The 20,692-nt window shown below is 40.4% G+C and overlaps 1 protein-coding gene across 1 annotated transcript in view; it reads right to left on the reverse strand.

The window, feature by feature from the left end:
* The window catches only part of LOC127617094 (5-hydroxytryptamine receptor 4-like), a 172,476-nt gene that overhangs the window by 98,290 nt on the left and 53,494 nt on the right, over positions 1 to 20,692 (reverse strand). Inside the window, exon 3 of the mRNA XM_052088978.1 lies at positions 2,752 to 2,865. Within this exon, the coding sequence (XP_051944938.1) occupies positions 2,752 to 2,865 (114 nt within the window). The remainder of the gene's footprint in view (positions 1 to 2,751; positions 2,866 to 20,692) is intronic.

A 20,692-nucleotide genomic window follows, 5' to 3' on the forward strand; every position in this document is an offset into this window, starting at 1 on the left:
AAAGGAGCCGTTCATTCAGGTACAAGGGAACCATCTGAACACGTTTAACCACTGATCAAACTTCACTTGTTTTAAACATTAACACAATGTCATTTGACATATATGTGGGGATATCTTGTTTACTTGCTACTATATGTCTAAAACAAACTTTTTAAATACCTTAGAAAGATACAATGCCAATAGTATCATAAATTACTGGGGACTCGGTGCAAAAATGCCTCCAAAATTGACAAAAATATCCACAAAATTCTAAATATGTGGGCAAAAATGCCCAAGCATTGAGTTCCTGATTGATTACAGTTTGCTTAATAATCTCATTCCATATCTGGATAATTGCTACCATATAAGAAAGGATACATTTCATCTTCTGTGATATTGTATTATATTAGTTTTGTACAGTATGTTTAGTTAATAGCCAAAATACTTAGACATACGTGAATGAGAATAAACCAGAAATAGGAATGTGTTTTGGTCACAATGCACATTATGAAGTTTAGAGATGATTTAGAGACATTTAAAATGTTACAAATGGCTATTTCTAATTAAATAAAAGTTGTGTTCTTAAAATGTTCTGTTTGTCCAAGAATCATCTTGAAGCAATGCAGTTCTTTGGCATTTAGAAGCTGCTATTTTAAAACTAGAGACTGTGATTTACTTGTCTTTTTGTTGTGCATCTGGCAAGTCCACTTCCCTCTCTATCCTGGTTAAAAAATATGTTTTCAAAACAGTAATGCATGGAATAGCCTTCATTTCTCTAAAACAATAGACTTTAGGAGAAAATAGTCCTCATGGTGGCGTAGTGACTCAGTTGCCTCCGCATCTGAGACAGTCAATCTGTGCATCATATCATGCTTGTTGAGCTCGTTACCGCAGAGTATATGTTTGCCATCATGGGTAAAGAAAAGATTTAATAAATACCAGTACCAAAGTAATAATAATTTGCAATTAATGATTTTGGCAGTATTTTTGATCAATTTAATGCATCCTTGGTGAAAGGAAGCATCAGTTTCTTTCAAGAACAAAAATGTCTTTGTGTTCTAAAAAGGGAAGTGTATGTACTATATATAACATAATTTTCATAAAGTAACTTGTAACATAATTATTTGAGTAGTTTTTTAGCAAACTACTTATTTACACTTACTTGAGTTGTAATATTTCTCAGTACTTCTATTTAAGTAAAAAAATCAGTACTCTTTCCACCACAGGCAAAATCTTTCCTTTATCGGCAAATGCCATCATGACAGAAGGAATCAGCTGCTCTAGAAGATGGACTTTGATTAGATCCCATCTCTGACCTCATTAATGACGGTTTTCTTTGAATTTCACATTCTTGATGGTGTTGGCACTATCGACACAGACTGAGATGATTGTGAGAATGTGAGATATGATACGGTGTGTGGGTGGAGATCTGGAGCTTATGCAAACAACCGTTGTTTTTTTCTTCTGTCAGACAAATTCTGTTAAACAAGGACTCAAAGCTCCATTCAGCCAGTGGCTTTCATTGATGCAAAAACAATTGCTGCATAGTTTTCCAAGAGCACAGCAGGACTCCAAAGGAGTAATTAAAAAGCTGACAATTACCGACTGAAATGGAACCCAAAGAGGCTATATAAATGCTTATGAGCTTGTGAACTGCTAAACGAATCAAATATTTGCAACCGTTGCCAGAGACTGTTAAACAATGATGAGCCTGTAGACTCATTCTTACAATTAACCAGTAATTTGTGTATTGCGTGTAAAAGAGGAGAATTTAAATCAATAACTCAAGGAGCCATTTCGTATTTCAGAATTCCATTGCAATGCATCATTTTCTATTTTCAAATATACAAGTATATTTGACTTGTTTTCCTGTAAAAAAACATTCTTAAAATAAGATACATTTACCTGATAAGTAAAATGACATAAGACAATTATAATTTTTAGACACATTTTACAAAATGTTGTAACATGTATGCTTATTACAAGAAAACATTTTTTTTCCCAATTCAAGTGGAAAACAAGTTTCTTTTTCTTTTACCCCATATAGTTTTGTATTGTTTTAATCATAAACCACACAAAATTGTGTTACATTTCTCTGAAAACAGGAATAAATATATGTAATTCTGCTTCTCAAATAACTTTTTTTTATTAAGGTTGTTTAATACATTTCACCAGAAAATAAGTAAAAAACAATTTTTTTTTCAATGTACCACAACCAAAAGTGATGTGAGATCTGAATAGAAATAGTTATCATAAGGAATTAAATTTTTTTTTCCAATTCTGATTCCAGTTCAATTAAGTATTTAGAGTCGTAATTGAACAAAATTATTGACTTGATTCATGGAGTGAGTTATCTGCTTTAGTTCATCCAATTCATTCAAAAGAAATGGTCATTCAAAAAAAAAAAAGAGTCATGCATTCGCATTAATTTATTATAGGACTATACTGGCTGTGCTGTATGTATGTCTGTATGTATGTACGTATCACTCATCGTATTTCATTCAGATGGCAAGCTTACATCTTAAGTATCAATTGTTTTGCTGTGGCACAGATAATTTTTTTTTATAGTCTGTATGTTTGTTATGATAGAAGAATGCAGACATACGTGTTTCATGTTTTAATGGAACAAGTTCTAATTAAGAATTTACAATCCTCAAGTCCCAAGATTAGCTGGACAAATAAAATGCTACAGGATATTTTTCCTGGGTTGAGAGATTAGCTGAGAGTAGTGGGAGGAGATAAGTGGAGGAAAAGTAGGGCGGGGCTACTGACCTGAGCTGACGGTCCTTGCAGACAGCCACCATAACCAGCAGGTTGCCCAGGATGCTCATGAGCATGACCAGTGACAGGAAGCTGATGAGAGCAACCCTCTTTGCCAACCCGTTGCTGTGGTAACAAGAGAAAGGACAAAGACTTATTGAAAATCAGTTAATCGTATGGAATGAAGAACATACTGATAAGTGAGGCAGTCAAATAATTTTATTGATATGTCATCTTCTTTAAGACAAAGGAATTCTACAAGGCTAACAAAGCCACATACTGTTTAATTTCAATATTTGAAGACATTGTTGCATAATTGTGACTAAAGGAAATGCTCCCCATTGTCTATTTAAGGCATGCAAAGTAAGTTTGATATGCTAATTGTTAAATGTTGACATTTAAGAAAGGTTTTGTCACCTCTATCCCCATGGAAACAGCAGTGTAGAAAACTGCCCAAGAATAGAAAGCACATTGCCCACACAGCATGGTGGAAAAAGACAATTCATTCTTGCGTAAATGATAATTTCTTGTCATGAGTACAAATTAGGCCTGTCATATTAATGACGTGAACCTCGCCGACATAAAGCATTCTTTCTCATTAAAGCAGCTATAATAAGTTGCAATGCCAACTGAAATATTTATATTTATGTTACATAAATGTATTTGTACATGTTGTTTAGATTGTCATTTAGATTAGATAGCATCCATACTGTCAGGCCCATCATCAGTCTCTGCTCCCTCTCTTCCCCTCTCCAACTCTGATTACCTCACCTGATGAACATGTACATCGGCTCCTGCAACACAAAGGTGTGCTTGATGAAATCCGAGGCCTCCTGGAAAGACTAGTGAATAGTCCACCCATCACCTCATCTTCCTCAGGTGCGGACGCCTTCACAGATTCCACAGCGCCCACAACAGCTCCTTCGCTCCTTCCATTTCCTCTGGCATTAATCAGCCCAGTGGCATCACTGGCAAATATCTCTGGCTCAGCAGAAAGGTTTTTTTTATAGGTTTTCTTCTCCAGTGTTCCTTGGTGTTTGAGACACAACTCCAGAGATTCACCAATGATCGTTCAGATATAACTTTTTTCATCTCCCACCTCATCGGAAAGGATCTGCAATGGGGAGACATGATGTGGAAACAGGGAGGCTCTGTCAAGCAATCCATTGGGGCTTTCACAATGCATATCTGGGAGCACATTCGTGGGGGATTTCCAGGTCAGTGAGCAACTTAGCCAATTTAATCAGAGAAAGTTGCCCTGAGTATTCCCCACGCTTCCACATGTTAGCCTTAGCCAGCCATTGGAATGAACCAGCGCTGATTATCCACCATCAAAAAGGATTGAATATGGCTTCTCCCTCCTGGCCTTCCACAGCCAATGAGCCTATGCCCACGCCTGCTACGTCCAACGAGCCAACGGCTAAACCTGTCATGGTCAACGAGCTAGCACCGCAAGCCTCATCCATCCCAGAGCCCGCATTGCAAGCTTCGTCTGTCCCAGAGCCAGCGTTGCAAGCATTGTCCGTCCCAGAGCTGAGCTGTTAGATCTGGAGCTGGTTCCCACCCTTGAACCCACCCCAAGTACCCTTTCTCCTCCGCTGGTTCCGTACTACCCTTCTGCTCCACTGGTTCCATCCAGTATCCTAGCCCTTCCTCCTCCTCTGGTTCCATCCAGCAAGATGGACATTTCGGTTCAGTTGGTTCCGCCCAGGACACTTCTGTCATCCTCTTCCTCTGAGCGTAACACATAACCCATTGTGAAACACAAATTGTAGTGTACATCAGAGAGGGACCGAAATTCCTTCACAACAAATGCCTATTGCATAACCTTTAAACTCTAAAGTAATTCTTATTTGACACAAAGTTTATCCTCAAGATTGACAGTGACTGTAAGTTTGTTGTCACGGTTGTGATAAGTGAGATCCATATACAGCCTCTGCAGGCAGCATTTTCCTGGTTTAGGACACAGCCTTGATCATGCGGATCCAGCATGTACCTCATTCTCCTAAAAGTTTAAACAGCCTGGATCATCTGCTTGGAGTAACACGGAGTGACCGTCATGATTTGTGAATCAGAGTAACTTTTGATCCTGATTCTGAAGTTTTTTATTCTGGCTGATAGAATACGTGCTTCAGAGAAAGATGTTAGAGGAATGCCCTGGATTTTCATGAGGTTCATGAATGACATCTTTTTAAACAAGATATCTGCATATTTGTTTTAATAGACTGGTCGTGAACAGGTCTTTGCGATATATCGGTCGACCGCTACTTCTAATTTCTTGACTGCCTTATATTCTTAAAACATTATAAAAACACTCACGAGCACTTCATTAAGAACACTATGGTCTTAATGAAGTGCAAAACATGATCTTCTGCTCTTGTAGCCCATCCACCTTAAAGTTCAAGATGTTTTGCATTCTAAGATGCAAATTTGCTCCCTACAATTGTACAGAGGGGTTATCTGAGTTACCGTAGCCTTTATGTCATCTCCATTGTGACATTTTCTGACATTCTCCATTGATGATCTCTCATCAACAAGGCATTTCCATCTACTCAACTGCTGCTAAGTGGAGGCTTTTTTTGTGTGTGTTGTGTTTGGAGATCAGCAGTTAAACTGAAATCACATTCTGATGGTTGATGTGTACTTTAACGGAAGCTCCTGACTCAAATCTACATAATGGCACAGGATTGGCTGATTAAACAATCGCATTAATAAGTAGGTGTACAGGTGTTCCTAATTAAGTGCTCGGTGAGTTTATATGACTGTGGCCGAAACCAGGAAAATGCTGCCTCCGGAGGCTGTATACGTAAGTAGGAAGGGACCAAGGCAAGTCCGAATCCAATGTTCATGTCACATCCTGTCTACTGAGATACCTTCATTTGATACATTTTTGAAGGCAGCATAGATGCATCCTTCACTTCCTATGAAATCCCACAATTTCCCACCCATCCTGTGTGCACCATTCCACAAAAATGGCATTGATTCCATTTCTAGAAAGAAAGTAGTATTGTTGTAATTAAATATACACTTGGTTAAAAACTCTCTTGATTTTGCACTAGATTATTAGACCATTCAGTCCAACTGAAATACAATGAAGCAGATATGTTAACTTATTGCATATCAGATGGTGATAATCAGTTGCTGTTATTCTAGCAATGATGTGACATTATGATGCCTCAGTAGACTTTTTGAAACCAGTTACTGGAGGTTCCTTCGTATGCAAATGCTGTCTATTCAGGCAACAAGACAGCTACCTTTTGGATTTTGGCAGCTACCTTTTTGTTTCACATTATTTAAGTGCATTTCTAAAAACTGGACTTAAGAAAATATGAATTATTGCACGTTTCCATCCACTACATAATGCGCATTATCATGATGGAGCTGCCTCGTCATGATGGAGCAGCTGAATGACCTTTCCCTGCTTTGTGGACAGTTTTATTTGCAAGATTGGCGTATGTATCTCATTTTATTAAATGCATCCATGAGACACCACAGAATAAGTGGATAAGTTATATATCTGATATAATATGGGCTGAAATAGCTGCAATGCCCAAACTCCGACGGTCTCCGCATACCTGGGAGCAACAGCTCTCTAAACTGTTCTGCCGGATTGTGAGGACACACTTTACTGTGAGTTAAACACTTCCGAATGACAAGCACTATGTTCAAAGAATTCTGGGCCAAGGTTGGACCTTTCAGTGGGCTAGTCACATCAAGCTATCGCACACTCAACACATCCACGAATGGTCAAAAATACATATTTGTTTTTGAAAATATACCATATCCATCACCTTACTGCGCTTTCTATTGCAGTGTTGCAAGCTACACTTAATTTAAAGTAGTTACATGTATTTTTTTAAAAGTTTATGCACTATAAGCTATGAACAAAAGTTAAAAAATTACTCTATGAAAGGTGCAATATCTTTTTAAACACTGTTATATAACTATACACTTCTATTGTTTACGAGTAGAATGTAAATGGCACAAAAAAAAGGAACTCAACTACGGTGCATTGATATATATTTATCGCAATAAAACACACACACGCACGCACGCACGCACGCACGCACACACACACACACACAGACACACACATTAAAAATAAACAAAAACATACAACTGTAGTTTTTTAATGCTGTTCTCTCACACCTGTGGAATGTTTAAACTGTATTGACTGAGGAGATCAGCAAAGTAGCAGAAGTCTCACAGAGACTAAAATCAATGCTAGCAAATGGCCACTCCCTCTCAGCTTACAAGTTGCGTGTGTGTGTGTATGTGTGTGTAATTACTGGTGAAAACTTTGACCCCGAGTATGTAATTGAACTGAGGGTGCAATCAGAACATAGAGGCTCGATCAGAGCACTCAGCATCATGACATCAGGTCAGTCGGTACACTGGCCCTTTTGTTGTATTCTGTCAGAAAACGTCACATTTCTAGACAGTATGTCGGAATGCATTCGAATTCCTCAAATAAATTAATTAGTAGCTTTTGTGCCACAAGTGCATGTTAGTCGGAAAAGAACCTTGAAATAAAAGCTACCCAATAAAGCAACCTATGACAAACAAAATATTGTGAAGAAAAATCTGATTTCATGTCTTAATAATGTAAATAATACACAATAATTTTCCTTATTGCACATGACAAATTGGCTCCACTTTAGAATGCAGTTTATGGAAGTTCCTCTTTTGTCTCATCTATCTTTAGAAGAAAGTACACAAAAACAATTCTCACATTTTTAAGAAAGTAATTTTTTGCATTGATAACATGTAAAGGTAGTTAACTGTATGTGAAGTAGTCTTACTTTAGTGCATAATATAATATAGTATTAAAGGTCTTATTTAATGCTTGTGACATTAACTCTTTAACTTTCCAAGGGCAAAGGACTGACTTACATCTTCAGTAAGTCATCGAGGTGATTTTGACTTGATCCTTTATTCGAAGCAATGCTGTCTACCTGTAATATGATGTAATGTAATTAGACCACATATTACTCAAGTTGTAAATATTTTGTTTGTAGTGCAAGAGCTTCTTTTTTAGGAGCGGCCTTCCAGCCCTCCTGGGAAGTTTCTACTTGTAAGTTTGGAAAGCAGGCATGATAACATCATAATATTTTTTTCTCTTTTTCATATTTTGACAAAGACAGGAAACTTGTTAATGCTATTACAACTAAAATAAAGCAAATGATGCACATTAGTTGTGTAATTGATGACTTATCTATGTAATTTATTATTCTCGTGCTGCCACACAGAATAGCGGGAAATGTAGTTTCCTAATATGAATTATCTCATGCCGTTCCTGTGTGTCCTGTAAATACGATCATTCTAGTTAATCAATCTAGTAAATACCTGTATGATCATTCCATCAAAATATAACAAGTTCTTGACTTGTTGTGTATAGTAGTATAACAATGGGAAACTTTGGAATACATCAAGCAATTTATTTTGCTACCCCAATAAATCATGCACACCTAGTTCTTGCCTCTCCTGACGTTCATGCCGACATTCAGGCTTATTCTTATTTTAAATTTGACAATTGCACCTGTGCTCTCGAAGAGCTACAGGAGAACAGACTCAATGCAGAAACAGAGATGGCAGCAGTGAATATACTGAACAAATCATCCATGGCTTTTCATTTGTCTATCTTGTGTAGCTTCAATGGTGCCTTTGCATTAGAAATTCTCAATAGGATAGTGAGCTTCAGACCTCATTCTGCTTTACCAAACAGAAGCATAGTTGAAAGGCCACACCCACTATATGACCTTCAGCATTGGGAGGGAGGGCAAATCGAACTGCTTTTTGTTTGTTTTCTTTGATTGTATTTAATACATTATATTCTGTATGTGAAAAAAAAGTATTTTAAAGTAATGGTAATCAACTCAGACCTTTCAAGGTTGTTGATCAAATTATATGCATCAAAAGGCCACATCTCTAGTTTCCCTGGAGCACTGCTGCTATCTGCTGAATTCCTCAGGCTAAGTATGTCAGACGAATACACGAGACAAACAGCGCACTTTTAGATGAACAAATATCCTTCCACACATCCAAGGTGCCATATAATTCTCTTAATTCCATTTGCAGATGAACACATCTCAGAAATTGAATAAAGCATCTCAATGGAGTTGAACCTCTTCGACCTCATCCAATAGACTCACATAGGTAAATGTGTTTCCTGACTATTATAAGTAATTTATTTTTTTCTCCATAATGTTTCACGAATTGACACTAATTAATGGGAAATCTGCAAATAACTTGCACCTGGGAATGGGTTGGGTTATGTGTCAAGCTTTGCTTTTTCTAAGGGTACATGCAACTCTTCCATCCGTGAGGACAAAAGAGTCTTTTGGGATGAATCTGAAAGAGAGCAGATCTCCACAGGATGACTGGCATTTTTAAATGTGGATCGTTTAGCGCTTGTAAGCTTCGTATTTGTGGATAATTTACACGTATTTGCAGATGACATGTCGTCAACACTGAAAAGTGTTTGGGGTGCTGTCAGAAACCTTTAACCCCGATGAGGTGTTTGAAAGCATGTCAAAAATGTTCCCCATTTCGACATGTGTTAGGCTCATTTGTTAGGCTCAATATAATAAGGCGTATGTGTATGGTAGCCTGTTGATGGATGTGCCACGTTAAATATGTTGCACTTCTTATCTTGTGGGGGTGAGTTAAAGCCTCACTCAGAACCTCAGTGTTATCTGTACATGTAACATCCATTGAGAAATAGCTGAAGGTAATCCATTGTAATACATTTCTGTTCTCTATTTCACATGGTGAGGCTGACAAAAGGTACAATAAACATCAGCTCTAAATTCTGTAGTAATTGTGAAGTACCATTCAAGCACCACTTACACCAAGGCCAGATTCATTGAGAAATAGTGCACAACATAAATGTCATCAAAGCTCCTTTGTTTCACTACACTGTTTACCCACTAAAATAATTAATTAAGATTAGGGAGTTCAACCCCTAACCCTATATAAACTTAAGCATGTAACTTGTTCAGGGGTGTTTCACAAAATTATCATTAACCAACTGTGGTCGCAAGTTACATTGCTACCAACATAGTTAAAAGATTCTTATTTCTTTCTTACACACGTAAGAGTTGTATGAATTACGTTTATGATGGCAATATGTGCTTTTTGGAGCTTCAAGATTTTGGCACCTATTCACTTGCATTGTGTAGACCTTGAGAGCTGAAATATTCTTCTAAAAATTTTAATTTGTATTCAGCAGAAGAAAGAAAGTCATACACATCTGGGATGGCATGAGGTTGATTAAATGATGAGAGAATTTAAAATTTTGGGTGAACTAATCCTTTAAGAAGAGTTTTTTTTTCTTTCTTAAATATACAAAATTCTTAACTTTTTTCATAAATTAGAAATCAAGAAGAAAATAGGAAGGCAGTTAAAAATTTTCTTCTTAAGAACATTTAATAATCTGCACCAAGGCCTCTTAATGTAAACAGGGCTAGATTTTTTATAGTGTTTCTAGTATATTCTACACTACCAGTCAAAAGTCTGGACACATATTACAAAAATGTATCAACCTTTTGAACTATGAATTTCCATGTTTGAGCTCATGATGTTAAAGTACTCGCCTGTTTCATTCTCCCTCTCTCTCCCAAAGAGTATCCTGTAACTTTTAACTGTCTTGTCTAATGATAAAAAGGCAAATATCAATTAAACTAATATCATGCTGTTTACCATCAGCAAATATAAACATATCTCATTTAAACAGACGTAATAAACCACCCTCACATAAATTCAACAGATCCAGCATCCTGTGGGGCTCTCATTTATTTACTGATTAAACATGTATTCTATCACCACTTTTAACTTTCTTTCCCTGTATGTCGCTCACTTCAATGTTGTGTCGAAGAAGCGATTCTAGCGGTCTCTCCTAATCCCGACGTGCTGTAGGAACTGCGCTCAGCAACCGACCTCGCCCTCAGGGCCACAAAGGCCACAGCGCAGTCACTCGGGCAGGCGATTGCCACAATTGTGGTTCAGGAGCGTCATCTGTGGCTGAACTTGGTCAAGATGCGCAAGACGGACAAGACACACTTCCTCAACGCCCCTGTCTCCCAGTTCGGCCTCTTCGGCGACACCATTGAGGACTTCGCCCAGCCGTTCTCCGTGGTGAAAAAGCAGACGGAGGCCATCTAACACATCTTGTTACTACAATAGACCTGTGTGCAAAACAGTCTCATTTAAAGGGTCCAAATATCAGAGCTATGGCAGATTTGTTTGAGCTCATGATGTTAAAGTACTCGCCTGTTTCATTCTCCCTCTCTCTTCCAAACAGTTTCTTTTAACTTGTCTAATGATAAAAAGGCATATATCAATTAAACTAATATCATGCTGTATACCATCAGCAAATATAAACACATCTTGTTTAAACAGATGTAATAAACCACCCTCACATAAATTCAGCAGATCCAGCATCCTGTGGAGCTCTCATTTATTTACTGATTAAACATGTATTCTATCACCACTTTTAACTTTCTTTCCCTGTATGTCGCTCACTTCAACGTGTGTCGAAGAAGCGACACTAGCGGTCTCTCCTGATCCCGACGTGCTGCAGGAACTGCGCTCAGCGACCGACCTCACCCTCAGGGCCACAAAGGCCACAGAGCAGTCACTCGGGCAGGCGATTGCCACAATTGTGGTTCAGGAGCATCATCTGTGGCTGAACTTGGTCAAGATGCGCAAGACGGACAAGACACGCTTCCTCAACGCCCCTGTCTCCCAGTTCGGCCTCTTCGGCGACACCATTGAGGACTTCGCCCAGCCGTTCTCCGTGGTGAAAAATCAGACGGAGGCAATCTAACACATCTTGTTACTACAATAGACCTGTGTGCAAAACAGTCTCATTTAAAGGGTCCAAATATCAGATCTATGGTAGACTTGTTTGAGCTCATGATGTTAAAGTACTCGCCTGTTTCATTCTCCCTCTCTCTTCCAAACAGTTTCTTTTAACTTGCGCTCATTTATTTACTGATTAAACATGTATTCTATCACCACTTTTAACTTTCTTTCCCACGTCTGTTTCATTCAGAAATTTTCTTCGGAGCCAATGGTCGTGTATGCAGCGAGCTGTGAGTCACACACCTGTTCCTCTTACCTCTGAGCGATCTGCTGTTGGATCTACGGCACACTTCAGCAGCTTTCTCCTTCTCTGCACAGCAGTGCAGTTTGCCCCTGGGCGCTTCGACAGTGCAAACTAAAAGAGTTATTTGTTAAAAGAGTGATTTTCTCTAAAAGAGTATTTTCCTCTAAAAGAGCAATACACAGCGGCGTTGAACGTCCTTTTCAGGACGCGTCTTTATAAAGATACCTTTCCGGCCCTGTGTAGTTGTAGAGTGCTCTCCTCTTCAGACAGCCACAGGAGCTGTCTCGTGTGTCTGGGCTGCAATCACATCAAGGCAGCATTTGTGGATGGTTCATGTTCTCACTGCAAGAACATGACCATGGCAACGTTGTGGTCGAGGCTTTTTTTCAACCGAAGGAACGCCACAACAGACATCCCCCACGTCGCTCCTTCTTCCCACGGGATTGAGGACGACGCAGCTGGTGATGGAGACGATCTGGGGATGGCAGTGGGCTCGGTTTTGCTGGGTACACCCCCGCAAACCACCCGCCCCCCCTGAACACTCTTTGACTTCGGTCCGGCCTCGAGGCAACAGTGGCTCGCCACACAGCCAGCCTGCCTATCCTCTGGAGCCCCTGAGCTGGATGAGCTGGCCGCTGCATCGCAGAGCGGTCTGGCATCTGACGTGGATGACTCGTCTGGGCTTCCGCCTTCGGGCCAGGCCACATCCACCCTCCTGCAAGTCCACCAGGCCATGGCACTCAAAGATCTGCACGTGGGTAGTCCTGACCCCGATGTGCTGCAGGAACTGCGCTCAGCAACCGCCCTCGCCCTCAGGGCCACAAAGGCCACAGCGCAGTCACTCGGACAGGCGATGGCCACACTTGTGGTTCAGGAACGTCATCTGTGGCTGAACTTGTCGAGATGCTCGAGACGGACAAGACACGTTTCCTCGACGCCCCTGTCTCCCAGTTCAGCCTCTTCGGCGACACCGTCGAGGACTTCGCCCAGCAGTTCTCCACGGTGAAAAAGCAGACAGAGGCCATCTCACACATCCTGCCCCGCCGCAAACCTGCCACCACGGGCCATGCCCCGTCTGCTCTCTGAGGGCGTCCTCCTGCGGCTAAGAAACGCACAGCTTCGCCTTAACCCAGGCCCAGCTCTCAGCCCGGGCCCAGCTCTCAACCGGCCGGCCGATTCTGACGAGTCTAGAGGACACCTCCACCGGACCTCAGTCACTAAACCGCCCCCTGCAGGGTGTGCGGAGCAACGTAAGTGCTTCGAGTCTTTTCGCAGCACCAGAGCCTCGGGACGCACCTTTGCCTCCTGACGCCGTACTACCTGCTCCGCCCCGCTGGGTTAAGCCACCACGTGGCTTTCACTTCACAGCCCATCTCGCTGATTGGCCAGGACCATCAGACTCGGTTACGCAATTCAGTTTGCCAGCAACCACCCCCCCGGGGCCGCCCGCTTTACCACAGTACACGGCGAACATGCCAATTCCCTGCGTGCGGAAATTGCGACGCAATAGATCCAGTCCTTCCAACCGATATGAAGAAGGGTTTCTACAGCCCTTACTTCATCGTACCCAATAAAGGCGGCGGCTTACAACCGATCTTGTACTTGCGAGTTTTCAACCGGGCTTTGCACAAACTTAAGTTCAAAATGCTCACGTCCGGCATCTAGATTGGTTCGCAGCAGTAGACCTGAAGGATGCATACTTCCACATATCAATATTGCCTAAACATCGACCTTTTCTACGGTCCGCGTTCGACGGCAAGGCGTATCAGCACAAGGACCTCCCTTTCGGCATGTCCCTGTCCCCTCGTGTCTTTACGAAGGTCGCAGAGGCAGCCCTTGCCCTGCTCCGAGAAGCCGGCATCCGCATACTCAACTACCTCAATGACTGGCTCATCCTGGCCCACTCCCGAGAGTTACTATGCGCCCACAGGGACCAGGTGCTCAGGCACCTCAGCTGTTTAGGGCTTCAGGTCAACTGGGAAAAGAGCAAGCTCGCCCCGGATCAGAGCATCTCTTTTCTCGGCATGGAGTTAGACTCAGTCTCAATGTCAGCGCGCCTCACCAATGAGCGCACGCAGTCAGTGCTGGAATGCCTCGCTGCCTTCAGGCCAGGCACTGCGGTCCCTTTAAAACTTTTCCAGAGGCTCCTGGGGCATATAGCATCCTCCGCGGCAGTCGCGCCACTGGGGTTGATGCATATGAGACCACTTAAGCACTGCCTCCAGACTCGAGTCCCGAGACGAGCATGAAACCGCGGCACGCACCGTGTGAGGGTCACCCCCGCCTGCCGCCAAACATTGGACGAGGAACAAGTCACTCTAGAGGCTCACTATTGGCCCACTTGGTTCTCGGACCTCATACTCCTCACGACAGCCCCTCCCTGGCAAATTCCCCTGAGGAAAAACCTTCTTTCTCAGGGACGGGACATGCTCTGGCATCCGCACCCAGACCTCTGGAACCTCTACGTCTGGCCCTGGACGGGACGTGGAAGATCTAGCTGATCTACCACCTGCTGTCATAGGCACGATCAACCAAGCCAGGCAACTTTACACCCTAAAGTGGCGCTTGTTCGCAAATTGGTGTTCTTCTGGGGCCGAAGACCCACAAAGGTGCGCAGGAGACGTTGAAGGATGGAGGTTGCTCTGAGCACACTCAACAAGGAGTTTTGCCTCCTTATGGGCACTGGCCAGAGGCACCTCCCTTGTAGACATATGCAGAGCAGTGGGTTGGGGAACACCTAATACCTTAGGGTAGAGTCAGTTTCGTCCCGTGTTTTCTCAGGTCTGAGCCAGTAGAACTCGGTAACACACTGACGGACTGACCGGGTGGATCGCTTGCACCTAGCGCCCTTTCCCTCGATTGAGGTAAAACCGTGCGCTTTTTCTCCCAGGTGATCCCACTCACTCGGCTCCATGGATGACTCCTCCCTAGCCCTCTGGAATTCGCCGACCCATTCCACTGCAGGTACTCAAATCTACCCTGTACTGGAATAGGTGCTCCACAGGTCAGGGCTCCTACGTGGACTTCCCTCCTGTGTGTATTTTCCGCGGTGTGGTCCCCTTACGAGCGGACCCGCATCTCCCTTGGGCAGTTGTACTGCCCCCTGGTCGCCGTGTCTGTAGCAACTCCTCCCTCCGAAGAGGCGGGATCTACCACCGCGCCACATCCCACATGTGACCTAAAAGCCCATGTGGTGTATGTCACCACTCTTACCTCCACCTCTCTGGGCAGGTGTGGTCTCCACGGGGTCTTTCCCCCCCAAAAGAATAGGAAACTGGGTAAGAACTCCTTCCCCGATGCGTGTAAGGGCCCCAGCCGTTGACTCTATGCGAGAAACATTGAGATTAAAGAGGCCCATCTAGGCTCGGCCCGTTCCAAGACTTGGCAGCATCACCTTGTTCCCCTGTCAAGGGTAAAGAACCAGAAGGCTTTCGAAGACTTTATGGGGCATTGGGGAAGGGTATGTGCAGCCTGATACAGCTGGTCACTTTGGCACGTTAAATACCTGCCCGCTCCTGTGTCATCAGTACACGTACACTGCTCAGTGCATGGCGTGATTTAAATTGGACCCCTAGTGTAGCTTCTTCGACACAACGTCGAAGTGAGCGACAGACGGGGAACGTCTAGGTTATGGATGTAACCTTTGTTCCCTGATGGAGGGAACGAGACGTTGTGTCCTCCCGGCCATGTCGTTGAGCCGAGCCACTGTTGCGGCCGGACCATTTCCGGCTCCTCAGAAAAATCCTGAATGAAACAGACGTATTTCCCCAACTTTATACCTGTATTTCCGGGGGTGGGACATGCAAATTCTGTCTGCCAATTTCTCATTGGCCTTTTTTCATAGATCAGAGGTGTATTCGGCACTCAAGAAAGACCCCTAGTGTCGCTTCTTCGACACAACGTTTTCGTTCCCTCCATCAGGGAACGGAGGTTACATCCGTAACCTATACGTTTCTAATAACAAAAGGCAAATATTAATAAAATGTAAATTATATTCCGTCTACAAATACACAAATATCTCATTAAACATATATAATTTACAAACCTCACGAAATCAAGTGTTTTCTCCCCGTCGAGCACTCATATCTTCCTCTGAAGCGCGTATTCTATCAGCCAGAATTAAAACATCAGGATAAAGATAAAAAGTTCCTCTGATTCACAAATCATGATGGTCACCCTGTGACAATCCAAGCAGGTTATCAGGCCATTTAAACTGTCAAGAGATTGCTGCTCGCACCAGACCTACACGAGCATTGAGTGCAACTTCAAAGTAAAAGCGCTTCATGTGTGCTATAAGTAAATGTCTTATTCACTATGCACTTTATGTGCAATTGGTTTGATTCTGTATTTTTTTTTGAAAATGTGATTGATAACGTGGACCTGCCATCCATGGTTGCTGGACTACTGTGTGTACTGTCATTTCATTCTTCCTAATATATTAACAATTTCTTCATGTGCAAATAATTAGTTTGATGACTATACAGAAATCAGAAGAAATTGCTATCTCCCATTTAAAATACAATATTATTTTATATTTAACTATTTTATTTTAATATATTTATAGAATCATTATAAATAAAAAATGTAAGTTAAAAAGAGTAAATACACTGCTAAATATGAGTTTATTCATAATTAAGCAATTTAATGTTTATGTTATTTACTATATTATCTTATGTGATATAATTACATTTCATTGGTCTATTGGCCACACTGCTCTCTGGATATCAGCATCGACCATTAAAAAACTTGGTCGATCACAAGTTCTGAGCCACTGAAGAAGTGCCAGCTTTCAAAGAAATGCACCAGACACCTAGTCTTGCTTCCTCATAATACACAAGAAACTTTGCACCTACAGTTATAGAGAAAACATATAAGGCTATAGATTATTCTTTTGTAAAATGCAATACATTTGTATAGTAAGGGACATAAGGGTTTGTATACAATTTACACAGGGGCCATAAATTGTGCATGACTACTTTCAAGTGCATATCATTATGCTGGGAGTATGTCTTTATCAAAGAGACCTGTCGGTCTCCTGACAGGTCGGTTCAAAAGTAAAGTTTACAGCAGTGGGGTGATTTGCTGAGATCAAAAGACTGTGACATCTCTAAAATAGCATGTCTGTTCAAGCAGAGAGAGGGTGGAAGAGAGAAAGTAAATGACAGACACAGATTAGTGCAGTACTTCTAACATATGGTCCTTCTTCTTACCATTTTATCAAGGGCTGGGTGGTAGGACATACTGCATACTATGCCAGGGCCGTTTCAGGCCACTTTTTTTATGAGGGCATAAACTACAATGCTATGAAGCACTGCGAATGACATAATCGAATTAAAAGCTATTGAAAAAAATGTAATTAATGAAAGTACAAAAACAATATATTTGAATTTTATTGCAAAATATTCCAATATTTACAACTATATACAGTAAGTAGCTTGAGAGTGCAGGAAGACCGAATCTGTTGTGTCATTCTCAGTATGCCATGTGAGTGGGTGGTTGCTGGAGTGCTTTTTTGGCCACGATTCACTGATTGGTGGAACTTTTCTCTTCAGGAGAATATATAATTTATTAACAACATCGGAGCTCTGTCTTCCTGTTGATACGTGCCCCCTTTTTGAACACAAACCATGAAAATTACATTCCTGAACTTAAATGGTTGTATTTACTGAACCCTTTGGAGTATGGGCACAGTTGTAGTATCTTTTGAAAGAAGACACTTTGGGCTTTATTTCCCAAGTTATAAAATATGTTGTTATGTTTTAATGTTAGAGAAGCTGAAGTTTATAATAATGGAAATATTTTGTGCTGAACATGTTTTTATAATCTAAAAAAATAATAATAAATGTACCAAAACAACCCAGAAATACAATGTTCTCAAAACCACAAGTCTAAAGAAGTTATGTTTCAAATTTGAAGATGATCTAACAAAACATTTGGTTCATGCAAGCTACAATTAAGGCTCCACCTTTCAAACACGACACAAAATCTGACTGCACTGCTTGGCTATTATGAATAAAACTATGCCCCATTTTTAAAAACAGACTTTGGAGACAGGCTCATTTTGTTTATAAGACTCTAATATATAAGATCATATACAGATTTATAACATGAATGCTGCTCAGATTGCATAGTTTGTTGAAGAATGATGACGAAGGGTAATTCTTTCAGATGAGATCTTATGTAAACAATGGAGAATACATACATTTTTCTCAGATTTATCACTTTTATCGACAAAAAGTGCTATTGGATGTTTTTCAATGAACACTTGTCATGGACAATTGACCCAAGTGTGGCTCCTAAAAAAGGTATGAAGTCCAGTTTTGATATTGCATGTTTTCATTTGTACTCCTGGAACAAATAACTAATGTATCAATGTTGAGCCCTTCAACCTGTGAAAAGATGTAAAATATGTTTACATTTATAAACGGTAAATTATAAATTAAATGTAATCAGAGTGACGTCACTACCGCGTACGGGCGGTTGCGTATCAACAGGTTCAAGGTTTATAAGTTATACTTTAAAATTTATTTGCCTATGGTAAAAATGTATGGGATTTCTACCTGACTGTTTTGGTATCCAACTATGTGTATAGGTTTCAAACACAATTTCTCAAATAATTTTTATAAAGTATTACTGTTTTGAGTCTTGTGTTTCTACCATAAGTATTACATAATGTGAAGCTGTTTCTGCACTGATGCCGGAATTATCATTCAAGTGTTAAGTATAATCTTTGTTTTTGTTCTTGTGTTCATCAAGATCCAAATAAAAAAGCAATGAATCAAGTGAGTAGGGATGAAACGGTTACCGGTTTCACGGTATACCATGATAAAATTCCCAGAAGGTTAGTATTACCGTGTTACATTTAATTATCATTAAAACCGTGCGCGATTATTGTGATTTGTAAAACTCGCTGTAAATGCTGTTCACACACACCCAGCATAAGTCTGACGCATGGACACAGCATGCAACATTGTTATTGTTGATTTTTTAGCGTGAAAACATGGCGGAAGGCAATGACAACACTCGGGAGAATGTTAAACCTCCCAAGATGAGCAAATTAGAAGTGAGGTCATATTTTGGATTTTATAAGAATGCTGAGGGAAAATTAGTAGAAGATGGTAACTGCTGGCTTGCCAGAAGAAAGTGTCCAATCTGGCGAGTCATCTTCGTGACAATCCATCACTTTATAGTGCATACAAGGTAAGTTAACTTTTACCTCAGAGCATGAGTTGGGGAAAAGTATGAGGAGAAGTAAATAGTTGAACACAATATTTAATTGGGTTGAAAAACTATCTTATCTCACTTGTAAAAAACAAGCTTCCGCAAAGAAAAAGTTCCTAGCAAGTGCATCGCTTTGAGCCAAGACAAACGAACAAGAAAACAAGACAGCAAAAAATAACAAATACGTGCAACATGTAAATGATGCACATTCATACCACAAATACACAGCTTTTCAAATAATTATGGGGACATGAAATAGTGATTTGAGATGAATGTTTTAAAATTTTACCTGTTCTTTAATTATTTTATGATCCGTTGCATTCTACAAAACAATCGTCCAAAACAAATACTGAAGTCCTCCAATTTAATTTTCAATACAATTAATAACTATAACAGAGATGCATGATGGCACCAGATGTGTTTGAATGAAAGGAGAGAGCATGGGACATGAAAGAAGCCAGAGTTTCAAGATGAGCGACCAGAATCAAGAATTTCAGACAGCTATGTAATAACATGTTATGTAGTTTAGACAGCCAACCAACATATTTTGATCATTTAAAATGTGTAAGTTAATAATAATAATAATAATGTAATCACACCAATATTAATAATAATAATAATAATTATTATTATTCATTTGCTATTCCCTTTTTTACAAATTGTATTTGTTGTTTGTTGATTTTCAAATATAAAACCTGTTTAAATTATTTCAGTGTGTATCAGTTCTTTTTGTACATTTTCAGCACATTTTAACAATACCGTGATAATACTGATAACCGTGATAGTTTTGGTCACGATAATCATGATATGAAATTTTCATACCATTACATCTCTACAAAAGGTGAGTACCTTTCATTTGTCAACTATGTTATTCACTGGATTATCAAAACAGACATTACAACATGCTCATATAATATATACATTTTTTTAAATTGAATTTCCAACTAAAAAAACGTTTCTGTATTTACGCATACTGTACAAAGAACTGTGATATTGGTCATACTGTGTACCAAGCATAGTCTACTTGGCTCATTAACATAAATTATTTACAAAACATATTAGGAGGTTAAGTGATCCTGCTCTGTGGTCCCAGTGCTTTCCAAAGTTGAGTAAATCTCTGGATTTGTGCATCCTCATTTGTTCCCATTTAACAGAGCATTAACATTAGCTCAAACTGCATCATTAAGCACACTGGGATTTACCTCTAGTGTTGAGATCGATGACAGGCTCTTATGATAAAAGTATGATCTTATATTTTACCTGAGTTACTCTTAATTCATTTTTTATTTATGACCACTCTGGATAATGTTCAGTTACCCCACTTATGACAGTCTTAAAATACCACATAATAAATTCCTCGTCTGAACATGACACAGACCTAGAATAACCTTTCCTGTCTTCCTCTAAGCATAAAGTGTAGTCACATCCAAGATACTCTGGAGATATTCTTCAAGAGGAGTGCTGATCCAGAGTGCGGTATACAGTGAAAGATGGATAAGGATTGCGGCATTCACTGGAGGCAGAGACATATTGCTGATAAGCAAATGAAAATGGTGGATCTTGCCAAGGAGTTTGTAGTGATATAGGGCATTCTGTGATCAGTGATGCTTGCCGGTATGAATG

This window comes from Xyrauchen texanus, chromosome 23 (genome assembly GCF_025860055.1).
Source record: "Xyrauchen texanus isolate HMW12.3.18 chromosome 23, RBS_HiC_50CHRs, whole genome shotgun sequence".
NCBI lineage: Eukaryota > Metazoa > Chordata > Actinopteri > Cypriniformes > Catostomidae > Xyrauchen > Xyrauchen texanus.